The sequence below is a fragment of the Triticum urartu genome, chromosome 1 (genome assembly GCF_003073215.2).
Source record: "Triticum urartu cultivar G1812 chromosome 1, Tu2.1, whole genome shotgun sequence".
NCBI lineage: Eukaryota > Viridiplantae > Streptophyta > Magnoliopsida > Poales > Poaceae > Triticum > Triticum urartu.
In genome coordinates this window covers 228,133,722-228,145,254 of record NC_053022.1, presented here as the reverse complement: position 1 = coordinate 228,145,254, position 11,533 = coordinate 228,133,722, and the positions used below count along the sequence as shown (strand labels likewise).

At 44.8% G+C, this 11,533-nt stretch overlaps 1 protein-coding gene across 1 annotated transcript; it reads left to right on the top strand.

The window, feature by feature from the left end:
- The first annotated feature begins 551 nt into the window (after nt 1-551).
- LOC125554841 (heat shock 70 kDa protein 7, chloroplastic) lies at nt 552-5,371 on the top strand. Its single transcript, XM_048718243.1, has 8 exons — nt 552-1,198; nt 1,705-1,957; nt 2,616-2,695; nt 3,203-3,345; nt 3,430-3,528; nt 3,695-3,884; nt 4,215-4,613; nt 4,688-5,371. Exons 1-8 carry the CDS (start codon nt 710-712, stop codon nt 4,721-4,723), a joined length of 1,689 nt encoding a protein of 562 aa, XP_048574200.1. The 5' UTR covers nt 552-709; the 3' UTR covers nt 4,724-5,371.
- Nucleotides 5,372-11,533: the final 6,162 nt, after the last annotated feature.

The window sequence follows — 11,533 nt, the reverse complement described above, 5'->3', positions numbered from 1 at the left end:
ACATGAGGGGTGACGACCGATTGAACAACAACACACAATCGACAAACTCATTTATCACTTTTTATCTTTTACCTTCTCCCGTGTTTTTTTTTCTTCCTCGTTCTTCATTAGTTCTTCTTATTGCAGGGTGGCAAACCTCGAGGCTCTAGGGGTGGTCAGGCCGACCTAGCGCAGCCTATAGCCGTCACGCGCTCTGACGGGGTCCCTCCCGGGAGTGTGGGGTTTCGCGTCTACAAAAGTGTCCACCGAATTGTTTGCGTACCGCACTTCCGGCCTGGTCTCCTTCGACATGAGCTGCGATGCATCGCCCCCGGCGTCGAGGGTACACGATGACGTGTTTGTGTGGGAATAGAAGGTTTATAACAGCATCCAGCAATAAAAACATCAAAAAAAAAGGAAGATTCCTTAAAATTCTGGAAGCGTCGAAAACATCTAGAACGCCAAAATAGGAACATCTAGAACGCGAAAATACCAAAAGCAGGGCAAAAAGCCACAGGCTGGCTCCCAGCGCGTCTTCCCCACATGAGAACCCTATAAAACCTTCCTCCCGTACCTTATCCTTCCCCAAGGCCTCTCGCCATTTCTCCCTTCTCTCAATCCCCCAAAACCCACGCGAATCCACCAGCCCCTTCCTTCAACTTCCTGCCCCTTGTAGGGTTTCGCCCCCCACCAACCCCTACCCCCCGGGTTACTGCTCGTGCTCTCAGCCATGGCGACCACGACCTTCCCCACCTCGACCCCCTTCTTCGTCCATCACGGCACCCGGCGCCCCTCCGTCAACCTCCGAACGGCCGCGGTGGTGTACGGCCGTGGTGGGCGACGGTGGCGGCCACTGCGCGTCGCCTGCGAGAAGGTGGTGGGGATCGACCTCGGGACCACCAACTCAGCGGTCGCGGCGATGGAGGGCGGCAAGCCCACTATCGTCACCAACGCCGAGGGCGCGCGGACCACGCCGTCGGTCGTGGCGTACACCAAGGCCGGGGACCGGCTGGTGGGACAGATCGCCAAGAGGCAGGCGGTGGTCAACCCGGAGAACACCTTCTTCTCAGTCAAGAGGTTCATCGGCCGAAAGATGAACGAGGTCGCCGAGGAGTCCAAGCAGGTTTCCTACCGCCTTGTCCGGGACGATAACGGCAACGTCAAGCTCGATTGCCCAGCAATTGGCAAGCAGTTCGCCGCGGAGGAGATCTCTGCACAGGTAAATAAATAATACTTCATATTCATGGACTTGGCTGGAACATTGTATGACTGTGAATTCGTTCTTTGACCTGCAGTTCATCATCCAATAATATGTGGATTATGTTAAATAAAATTGAAACCATTGGGTTTGTTTGGGAGAGGATTCTTTTGATTGTGATTTTGTGACTATCAACAACATATTGTATGATAAACTTACAATCAAAGTTCAAATTTAGACCTTACATTTTGTAACCGAAGGAGTATTTCTTACTCTACTTGCATCTAGTTGTATTCTACATTACTGTAAACAGTCACTATAGAAAACGTGAGTACAACAGAATTGATACCGCCCAGTGATGTAGATGCTTTATTATTTTGCAAATTGTTCAAGAAGTTCTATTAGAGATGAATAGCAGTGCATATGCTAATTCTTTTAGGTGTGTATATATCAGTCGTCAGTTCACTTTCCAGGTGTTACTTTTCTATCAGATTTGCAAGTGTTTCTGAACATCCTTTATTATCCAGGTCCTGAGAAAGCTGGTTGATGATGCATCAAAGTTTTTAAATGACAAAGTCACCAAGGCAGTGATCACAGTTCCTGCTTATTTCAATGACTCCCAGAGGACGGCTACAAAAGATGCCGGCCGCATTGCAGGCCTGGATGTTCTCCGTATCATAAACGAGCCTACCGCAGCATCGTTGGCATATGGTTTTGAAAAAAAGAACAATGAAACAATTCTGGTTTTTGACCTGGGAGGAGGCACCTTTGATGTTTCAGGTATGTATCATGAATTTTGAGGTCTTATGTATGCCCATTGCAAGGAAAATTGACGCCCAGTAACTGCTGCAATCTGCATAGTTTCAGTAGTTAATAATCAAAGTAGCTACGTATTTATTTATACTGATCGTGCAGCACCATGAAAAATATTACTATAGATAAGCTTTCGGTGGTCAACTATTCGATGTATTCTGTGTTACTTCAGTTCACTGAAATGTGTCCAGATACGCAGGTTACATAATTTGTTACATTGCACTGCAAAAATGTAATCTTATGGCAAAATAAATGTTGTTTGATCAACAATAAGTTCTTAAACATTTGTCTGTCTTATGGAAAATATATGTATAGGCTCCCGTAGTAGAAAATCTATGTATAGGCCCTCATAAAGTACTAAGCAGGCACCAGCAAGGGCTATACTATCCTAGTGGAAGCATGTTCTGTTACTTCTGCATGCTGGATTGGATGGAGTGTTAAGCAATGGAAACCTATTTTATCTAATTATTCTATTTTGATCCGTTCTTTTAAGACATCTGTCCTCTCTAGTCTTTTTGATAAGCAATGCAAGATTGTTCTTAATCAAGTTCTACTCTTTTTGTTATCTGTATGACCATATGGTCCATATCCCAGCTTCTTATTATACCTATTGCTCTGCTTTCAGTTCTCGAAGTTGGTGATGGTGTTTTTGAGGTGCTGTCTACATCTGGTGATACTCACCTTGGCGGTGATGACTTTGACAAGGTATTCTTCATACGCCCATCTGTCTCATGTGTGATTACAAACTTATTTAGTCTGCTTCATCTTGTTTGCTGTTTGTTTGGTTAGAACGTCCCTCAATTTTGCATATGTAATCTGTGTTTGCAGTCTTGCCTGTATAATAGGAATGCAAAAGGGATGTACACTTCACTGTTTATTGAGTTTTTTACTTGACAAAAAAAAGTTATAATTGCCTGCAATTCTCTGGTTCTAGTCTTCTAGACAGGCAGGAGAGCAATGTGTGAGCAGCATAATAGGCTCTAAGTATCTTACGCTTTTCATTAGATCCCTGGTTACAGATAACATCTATGCTCGTTACCAGTGAGCTCGTGTGTCTTTCAGTTATTAGAATCTGCATTAGGCAGTATGTATGTGCATTTTGACAGCCAAAGAGATGAAATAACATCCTTATCTCATGCTTACTGATGACCTCAGCACCTTTTTTATGGTTCTGCATGATTTATATGTTCTCACAAATAATTCTGTTGCCAGAGAATTGTTGATTGGCTGGCTGGGAGCTTCAAGAATGATGAGGGTATTGACCTGCTAAAAGACAAGCAAGCTCTCCAGCGTCTTACAGAAGCAGCTGAGAAGGCCAAGATGGAATTGTCATCGTTGACCCAAACAAATATCAGGTTGGTTGGCTCAGCCTCCCATTTTGGTGTCAAACATTGTGCTTTTTGCATCTCAGTTTCTAAACCTGTTATTGGTTTTTTCAGTTTACCTTTCATTACAGCTACTGCTGATGGGCCCAAGCATATTGAGACAACACTTACCAGGGGTAAATTTGAGGAGCTATGCTCAGATCTTCTTGACAGGTACAGTATCATGCCTCATGTTAATATTTGTATGAAAGAATACATGTCTGCATGGTTGTCTTCACATGCTTTTAACAACTGCTTTTTTGAATATCTGGCGAGTGTTATGGCTGTATTTAGTTTAGCCAATTGTTGCTAGTATTTTTATTTTTTAACTGTCTTTCAGGCTGAGGACACCTGTTGACAATTCTCTTAGAGATGCGAAGTTGTCACTTAAAGAAATAGATGAGGTGATTCTTGTGGGTGGTTCCACAAGAATTCCAGCTGTTCAGGATCTTGTGAAGAAAATGACGGGAAAGGATCCCAATGTGACAGTCAATCCCGATGAGGTTGTTGCTCTTGGAGCAGCGGTGCAGGTGAGTTCATGAAAATCATTTCTTCATAGTCACCTAAGCTAGAATGAAAATCCTGATGTTCCTGTCCTATACCTCTTTATTAAAATGTAAGCAGATAATAATCTGTCTTGCAAAATTTGGGCTGAACATATGGCCCCAGGCACAGCTCTCAAAGTGAAATTACCCAAAGAATATGGTAAACTGTTTGTCTGGCCTACTAGATAGTGTTGTTGCTATGTTGTGGCTTTTGGCTATAGCATCAGCACTGGCTGATTATCTCTCATATGTTTCTAGAATAGTAACATGCTAGATTGAACTGTCTGGTGTATCTCACATGCAAAATGTCAACAGGCAGGAGTATTGTCGGGCGATGTGAGCGATATTGTGCTTCTTGATGTTACGCCACTGTCTCTTGGTTTGGAGACACTGGGTGGGGTGATGACCAAGATTATCCCAAGGAACACAACCCTCCCTACCTCCAAGTCAGAGGTCTTTTCAACGGCTGCTGATGGACAGACTAGTGTGGAGATTAATGTTCTCCAAGGAGAAAGAGAGTTTGTTAGGGACAATAAATCCCTTGGTAGCTTCAGGCTTGATGGAATTCCTCCTGCTCCGCGTGGTGTTCCCCAAATTGAAGTCAAGTTTGATATTGATGCCAACGGCATTCTGTCTGTTGCTGCGGTGGATAAGGGCACTGGGAAGAAGCAGGACATTACGATCACTGGAGCCAGCACACTGCCAAAGGATGAGGTATGAAAACTTTTCAATTTGTAGTGTAAAACTTTGCTGATCCTTTGGACTAACATGAATGAAAAACTATTCAGGTAGAGAAGATGGTGGAAGAAGCTGGAAGAAGCTGAAAAATTTGCGGCGGAGGACAAGGAGAAGAGGGACGCAATTGACACCAAGAACCAGGCAGAGTCTGTGATGTACCAGACTGAGAAACAACTGAAGGAGCTCGGAGACAAGGTCCCAGGCGATGTCAAGGAGAAGGTGGAGGGGAAGCTCAAGGAACTCCAGGATGCCGTTGCTGGTGGATCGACACAGACGATAAAGGATGCACTAGCTGCGTTGAACCAAGAAGTGATGCAGCTTGGTCAGTCCCTCTACCAGCAGCAGGGGTCGGGCCCTACCCCTGGAGCTGACGGCGCTGCTGACTCTACAGGCCCAGGCCCATCTGCGAAGACAGGCGATGGTGGTGACGTCATAGACGCTGATTTTACCGACAGCAATTGAATAGAACAGTAGGTTAGGACATGATGCAACAAGTGAGTATGAATTTGTTCCACAGGATTGCCTAGCAGTATACGGGTGACCGTTTTCTTTGGATTGAGACCTTGTTTGCTGTCAGGGTGTTGGCCGAGTTTTTGATGTTGAGGTTTGGAGACTTCAGTTATCAGTTTGGATGGGATAGATTGGCTTTTGCTTGTTGGGAACCCGACCCCTTGGCCTTGTACGGTTATGTATTGGATTTACTAACTCTCTAGAGAACTGGGTCATTTCCTGTTTGGAGCATGTGCCAAAAACTGGATTGTTATTTTGGGGAGCATTCTACTCCCTTCGTTTATAAATATAAAGCCCTTTTAGAGAGTTATAAAGCCCTTTTACAGGTCGTTTGGTACCCATCATTTGTGTCGGATTTGATGGATTTCATTTGCGAATTCCGAAATCTACTCGTTTGGCTGTCACATAATTAGGGATGGATTTCATTCAAAGATTCGAGAGGATGCAAACTTTGCCTATCCCCAAATCCCAGCCCACCCCCGTCATTCTCGTAGATTTCACTCGCTCCCTTCCCCACCCTCCCTCGACGCCCTCGTCTCTCGTCGATGTCGGTTGCACCCACGCACCAAACGGTTTCGCAATTTGAGTCTACACATACGCCGCAGTGGAAGCCCTTCTTCTCGGGCGGCGTGAACGCACCCCCGTCATAGTGAATAGTTTCACTCGCTCCCTTCCCCACTCCTCCGACGCTCTCGTCTCTCGTCCCCTCCCTCAACCCACCACCACCACGGCTGTCGCCAAATCTTTGATCCACCACCACCGCCGCCATGAGCCCCTCCTTCTCGGCCGCCGGTGACGCATCCCCTCCCATCCCCTCCCCGGTGAATAGCTTCCCCCTAAGTCCTATTCCACCGTCCCCACACCGGTAACTCGCGAAGCTTTCTGTTTGATGGCGTGCTGCCTCCGGTGACCGCAACGCCGCCGTTGAGTTCTCAAATCCTGGTAGGTTCTCCCACCACCTCTCTTCTCATCCTCCCTCTCTCTGATGCGTTTTTCTTCTTGAACCCTAACCCTAACCTGAACCCACTATTCAGTAGCACGCCTCACTCCAGCCACCCGATCTGGGCAGCAGATCGACTTCTTGACGATTACTCCGCCTGCCCACGGTCGGCCAGCTACCACCCCCCTCCCGCCCGGAGGACTAAGGAGCAAGAGGCATCGAGGCTCTTGGTCTGGGAGCAAGCAGGGTATGCGTCGGCACTTCCAATCAGAGTGGTTCTTCAGTAGGTCTCAACTACTGATGTTAATGTTAGATAGCGCCTCACCCCTGCAGCATTTTTTGCATCATCTGTTTTTTTACTTCACAAACTATCAAGAGTGCAAAAAAGTAGATGATGATTGATAAATATTCATAGTCACAAATAAGTTATACTCATCTCTTGATGATGATTAACTGCCAGCCCAACTGGAATCATAAAATGGACTGGACATATAAAGTATTGTGCAGTCAGATTCAAAGAAGAAATTGCAAAGTTTTTTGGATTTTCGTTGAAGATAACAATGGTTATTAGTCGTGGTCTCTTTGTTCTTTCCTGCCTTGTACCAAATGCTCAGGGATCCTATCGTGTATTGTTGTGGTGCTTTGAGCATCATTCATACAGGAGGAGTAACTAATTATAGAATCGTTCATCTATGTAGTCCACTAGAGGAGTAATATGTTAATGAATCCCTTCTTCCCTGTCAACGAATATAATATTTATTTTCCATAACTCTGCTTGTTGACTGCTGTGACGCCCCGAGATCGTTGCGTCAGGTGTCTTCCAGTTATTCGTTGTTGTTGCCTTGTCTTTTGCTTGCGTGTCGCATCTTGTCATGTCATCATGTGCATTGCATCATCATGTTTTCAAAACTTGCATTTGTCCGGGTCCCAGTTCCTTCCGTTGTCCGTTCTGAGCCCAGACACACTTGCACGCGCCCGTGGCATGTCCGAGATATTATTTTATAAGTGGCCGGAAAATGTTCTCGGAATGGGTTGAGGGTTGGCATGCAGTGTTGTTATGTTGTCAGTAGACCGTCTGCCAAGTTTCACCGCATTCAGAGTCCGTTTGATAGTCCAACCGTTAAACTATAGCGGCATTATAGCCGGGGGTCGAACGTCGAACGTTTTTGGTCTCCGAAAACAGCCGCCGGGTCTCTCTCTTCTCTTCTCTCAGTCCAAGGCTTTCTGCACAGCCCACTACCATTCACCGCCAGGCCCTACCTAACCTTTCTCGTCAGCCCGCGGCCCTCTCCGCGCGCGTCCGAAAGATGTCCCGAACCCGACCCGGGCAGTCATCATCATTGGATCCAGATCATCCCCTAACATCTATAAAACATCACCGTTTCCTTATTTGGACTCCCTAGTTTATTTTTCCCGACCGTTTGATTTTGATCGGAGGGACGAGATAGCCCCTAACCTAATCTTCTTGAGATATATATTGACAAATCCTAAATTCGAGGAGGCTTGTCCCATCCTCCCAGCCCGCCGCTGCCGCCACTCCACCAAATATCTCTCGGGATCCATTCCCTCCTCGTTTTCACACACCAACCAACAAAATCCATCCTTCCCTCGATCCCTTCGCTCTACCGAGCTGGAGCGCTCTGCCTTGCGCGTACGATCCAAGGGAGGAGATCCTCCTCGCTCTCCCGTAGCCCAAGCCTCCTCTCGATTCTGTGCCTCTGCCGTCCATCGCCCAAAGGAGCAAGGACCTCGCGCCCGATCTCCCTCGCCTTCATCATCCTGCGAGCAGCAGCAACAGGACCATGGTCTTCGTCCTCGCCTCTTCCTCCTCTGCTCGAGCGCGCCCGTCCTTGCAGCCTCGCCGAACCAGGCCACCCCAGCCAACCTCCGACCACCTGCAGGCCGACCCCGTCGCCGCTCCTTCCCTACTCCTCTTCCTTCCTTCTCCTCCCAACCTTACCCCGTTTTCCCCCTGTCTATTTTTCTCCATGGACAGGGAGCGCCATGGTTTCTACTTCAAGCTTCTGCGCCGCCCGAAGCTCCTCGACGCCTGCCAGATCCAACGCCCTAGAGACCCGCGTCCCCGCCGGACCTCCGTCCTCTGCTGCTCCTCTACATGGCGCCGCCGTGCAAGTCCTCTCGTTCCTGCAAGTCCTCTCGTTCCTTTGGTTTGTGGTATTTGAGTTGCATCAATGTCAAGTGTTGATTCCATATTTTTCCTAAGCGGTGTTCTCATACTCCTATGTGAATACTAATCCTTCCTGATCATCGAGATTTTGATGTCAATCCTTTTCAACCGGCGTGTTTCTCTTCAAGTGGATCCGAGCATTTCAACATCCGCAAGATCACCTCTCGGTTTCCCCAAGTTGTTCGCTTCATCTGTCTCCAAGTTGCCTTTGTTTTACCCACCATCCCACCCTTGTTTCTTCAAGGACTCAGATTACTTAATCAAGTATCCATTTTATTCATGTGAAGTCTCTTCATTCTTTTCTTTCAATGCTCGTATCCGGTGATTCTCATGAAGGTAATAGCAGAGCTTCAAGTTCATCATTCTCCGTTCTTTTTCTTCTCCGGTGGATTCAATTCAAACTTTGTTGATCATATCTTTTCCTTGGTTCAAATGTTTTCTCATGCCGATGCACCTCTTAATCATCCACCTCTTTCTATTTTTGTATCCAGAGTGCTGAAGATATCTCAGAAGATTTGTGTCTCCATTATTAATCCGTTCAAGATATCTTGAGGTTGTTATCTATTCTAGCCATTTAATCCAACCGGAAGTTTATCTATTTTAAATCGTTCAACGGTGTTTCTCTTGAGTGGGCCCTAACCCACAGGTCTTTTCCCAGGATCTTACATAACTCTTCTAATTTTCCCGGAGTTATTCTCAAATTCATTTCAAAGTTTGACGTAAGAATGATTGGTCATCAGTCAAATGTCTTTCTCCAAGATCTTTCAAATTCTTTCATTGTTGATTCAACCTTTATTTTCTGCATTATTCTGGAGTACCTCAAAAATTCATGGTGGTGTTTCTTCTCGTCATTCTCAACATTTGAAGACCGAAGAAGAGTTTTTTCCTCCAAATCTTATCCGTTCTCTCAAAGATTCATGATTCTAGCTTTATGCCATCCTCTCATAATTGTTTTCGATTATGAGAATTCTTTTCACCTATCCGGAGCAATTCAGAAGTCTTTTCAGTTTGATTCATCCAAAGCCCATCATCTCAGAATTATTCATTCCATCTTTTAGCTCTCGTTCTCCGAATCATACCGGTGCATCTTTCAAATATTCTCTTATCAGCTCGTGATCTCTTCGTTCTCATGTATCTAAATTCTCTCTAGTATTTTCATTGGTTCTCTAATTCTTCCCGGTGTTTCTTTATCTTTTCTTCGTTCATCTTCAATTCTTACAGTGGTTTGTTCAAGAGTTATCTTCTTGGGTTATCATATCAATTCATTCGGTTTTTTTTCAATCCCACTGATGGTTCGTTGAAGACCTTCCCAAGTTTATGCTATATCTATCTTAATCCTTTCAACGAGAATAAGTAGTATGCCAAATCCATTGTTTGTTATCAATTTAATTAGTGAAGGATGGGCATAATGTAATTCTTATTTTTGTTTCATCGAGTAAATTCAATTCCTTATTCTGGAGGTTCATCAAAATTCTCGGTTTCTAGTTATTGATATTTCTTTTTCAGAGTTTCAAGTTTTCCGCTTTATCTCGTCGCGAAGCTCCATCTAAACCATTACAAGGCTTCTCCTGGAGTTCTTTTCAATTTTCCTTCGCTTGATCATTCTTTTGTTATCGGAGTTCTCACGAAGGCTCGACATGGTGGTCTGTCAAGAATTCTTTTCATTCTTCAATTGTCCTTCAAGATTTCTCTCGAAGTTATGATCCACCAAGCTATACTCTCAAATAAACATGGTGCTCAACACATGTCTTGTTTTGAGGAGTTCGGGCATTCTTCATCTTGCATTCCGAAATGCAACTCTTTCTATCTATCTTTTGAGGTGGTGTTACGTCATTTTTGACAATTGCTTGGTGTTTCATGATTCAAAAGTTGTCAGGAATGAGATATTTAAACCCATCATTTTCTTCCTTGGAGTTATCTTGGTATAGATTTCACCTAAAGCCTTCCCTAAGGAATGTTGTTATTGTGGTGCTTATCAATGATTCAAGTTATCCCTCTATCATCTTGGTCGAAGAAGTTTTCATCTCTTCTTTGTTCCCGATTAATCATTGCTTTCGGTGGCAGAATTTCACCTCAGTTTTGAGATATTTTCCATAAGCCCTCAACAAGCCTGTTCTTTTCGTTGTTGATTTCCCAACAACTCCGTTCAATCCTTCTTTTTAAGGATGCTTTTCAAATTCAGTTGTGGTAGAATATGTCATTTTCCTCTCAATTTTTTCCTTTCCAATGATCCAACTTCTATTCTTTCGTTCCAGAGGCATCGTGATGTTGCTTTCTTCACTCATCATCTCGGATTGTGAGGATCGTATTCTTTTCGTGCTTATCCATTTAACTGGAGTGTCGTGCCATCTTTTCAAGTTCTTACCATTCTGCCAAGTTTTACCTACCTTCTCAACCGGAGTGCTGTCTGAAATCTTTTTTACCCCTTGTGCGATTCTTTCTATAGTTCCGGAGGCAGTGCGTTGTTGATTTCATCAAGCATACTCTCATCTTGTCAAGTTCATATTAAATTCCTTTCATTTACAGTCGGAGTGATGTCCAGATTATATCATTCTTATTCCTTCTCTATCTTGTTTTAACCGGAGTGTTGTGTCTATCATTCCTTTTCTAACCGGAGTCGCATCCAAGTGCTTTCATTTTGCCAAGTTCATATTATTGCCTTCCATTTCCAACCAGAGTACTGTTGTAATTGATCTTTAGTGTTCCTTGTACATCTCGTTTCTACCGGAGTGCTTGCATGTACTTCTTGTCCATTGCAACCCTTTTCTTATGTCTTTCAACCTACAAGGTTCTAGTAATGTTCCTTGGTCCTCTTTTCTAATGGAGTGTTTTCAACTTCGTTCATCTTCGTTGTTTTCTTTCTTTCAATTTGTCCAACCTCGCAAGGTTCCTTGGTTTCACTTATTTGTCAAAGAAGCAACTTAGTTTTATCTCCTCTTCCTCTTCCTTTTTCCCTCCGGTGCCATCCTAGATCTCGGGACGAGATCCTCTCATAGTGGTGGAGTGTTGTGACGCCCCGAGACCATTGCGCCAGGTGTCTTCCAGTTATTCGTTGTTGTTGCCTTGTCTTTTGCTTGCGTGTCGCATCTTGTTATGTCATCATGTGCATTGCATCATCATGCTTTCAAAACTTGCATTCGTCCGGGTCTCCCAGTGCCTTCCGTTGTCCGTTCTGAGCCCAGACACACTTGCACGCGCCCGTGGCATGTCCGAGATATTATTTTATAAGTGGCCAGAAAATGCTCTCGGAATGGGTTG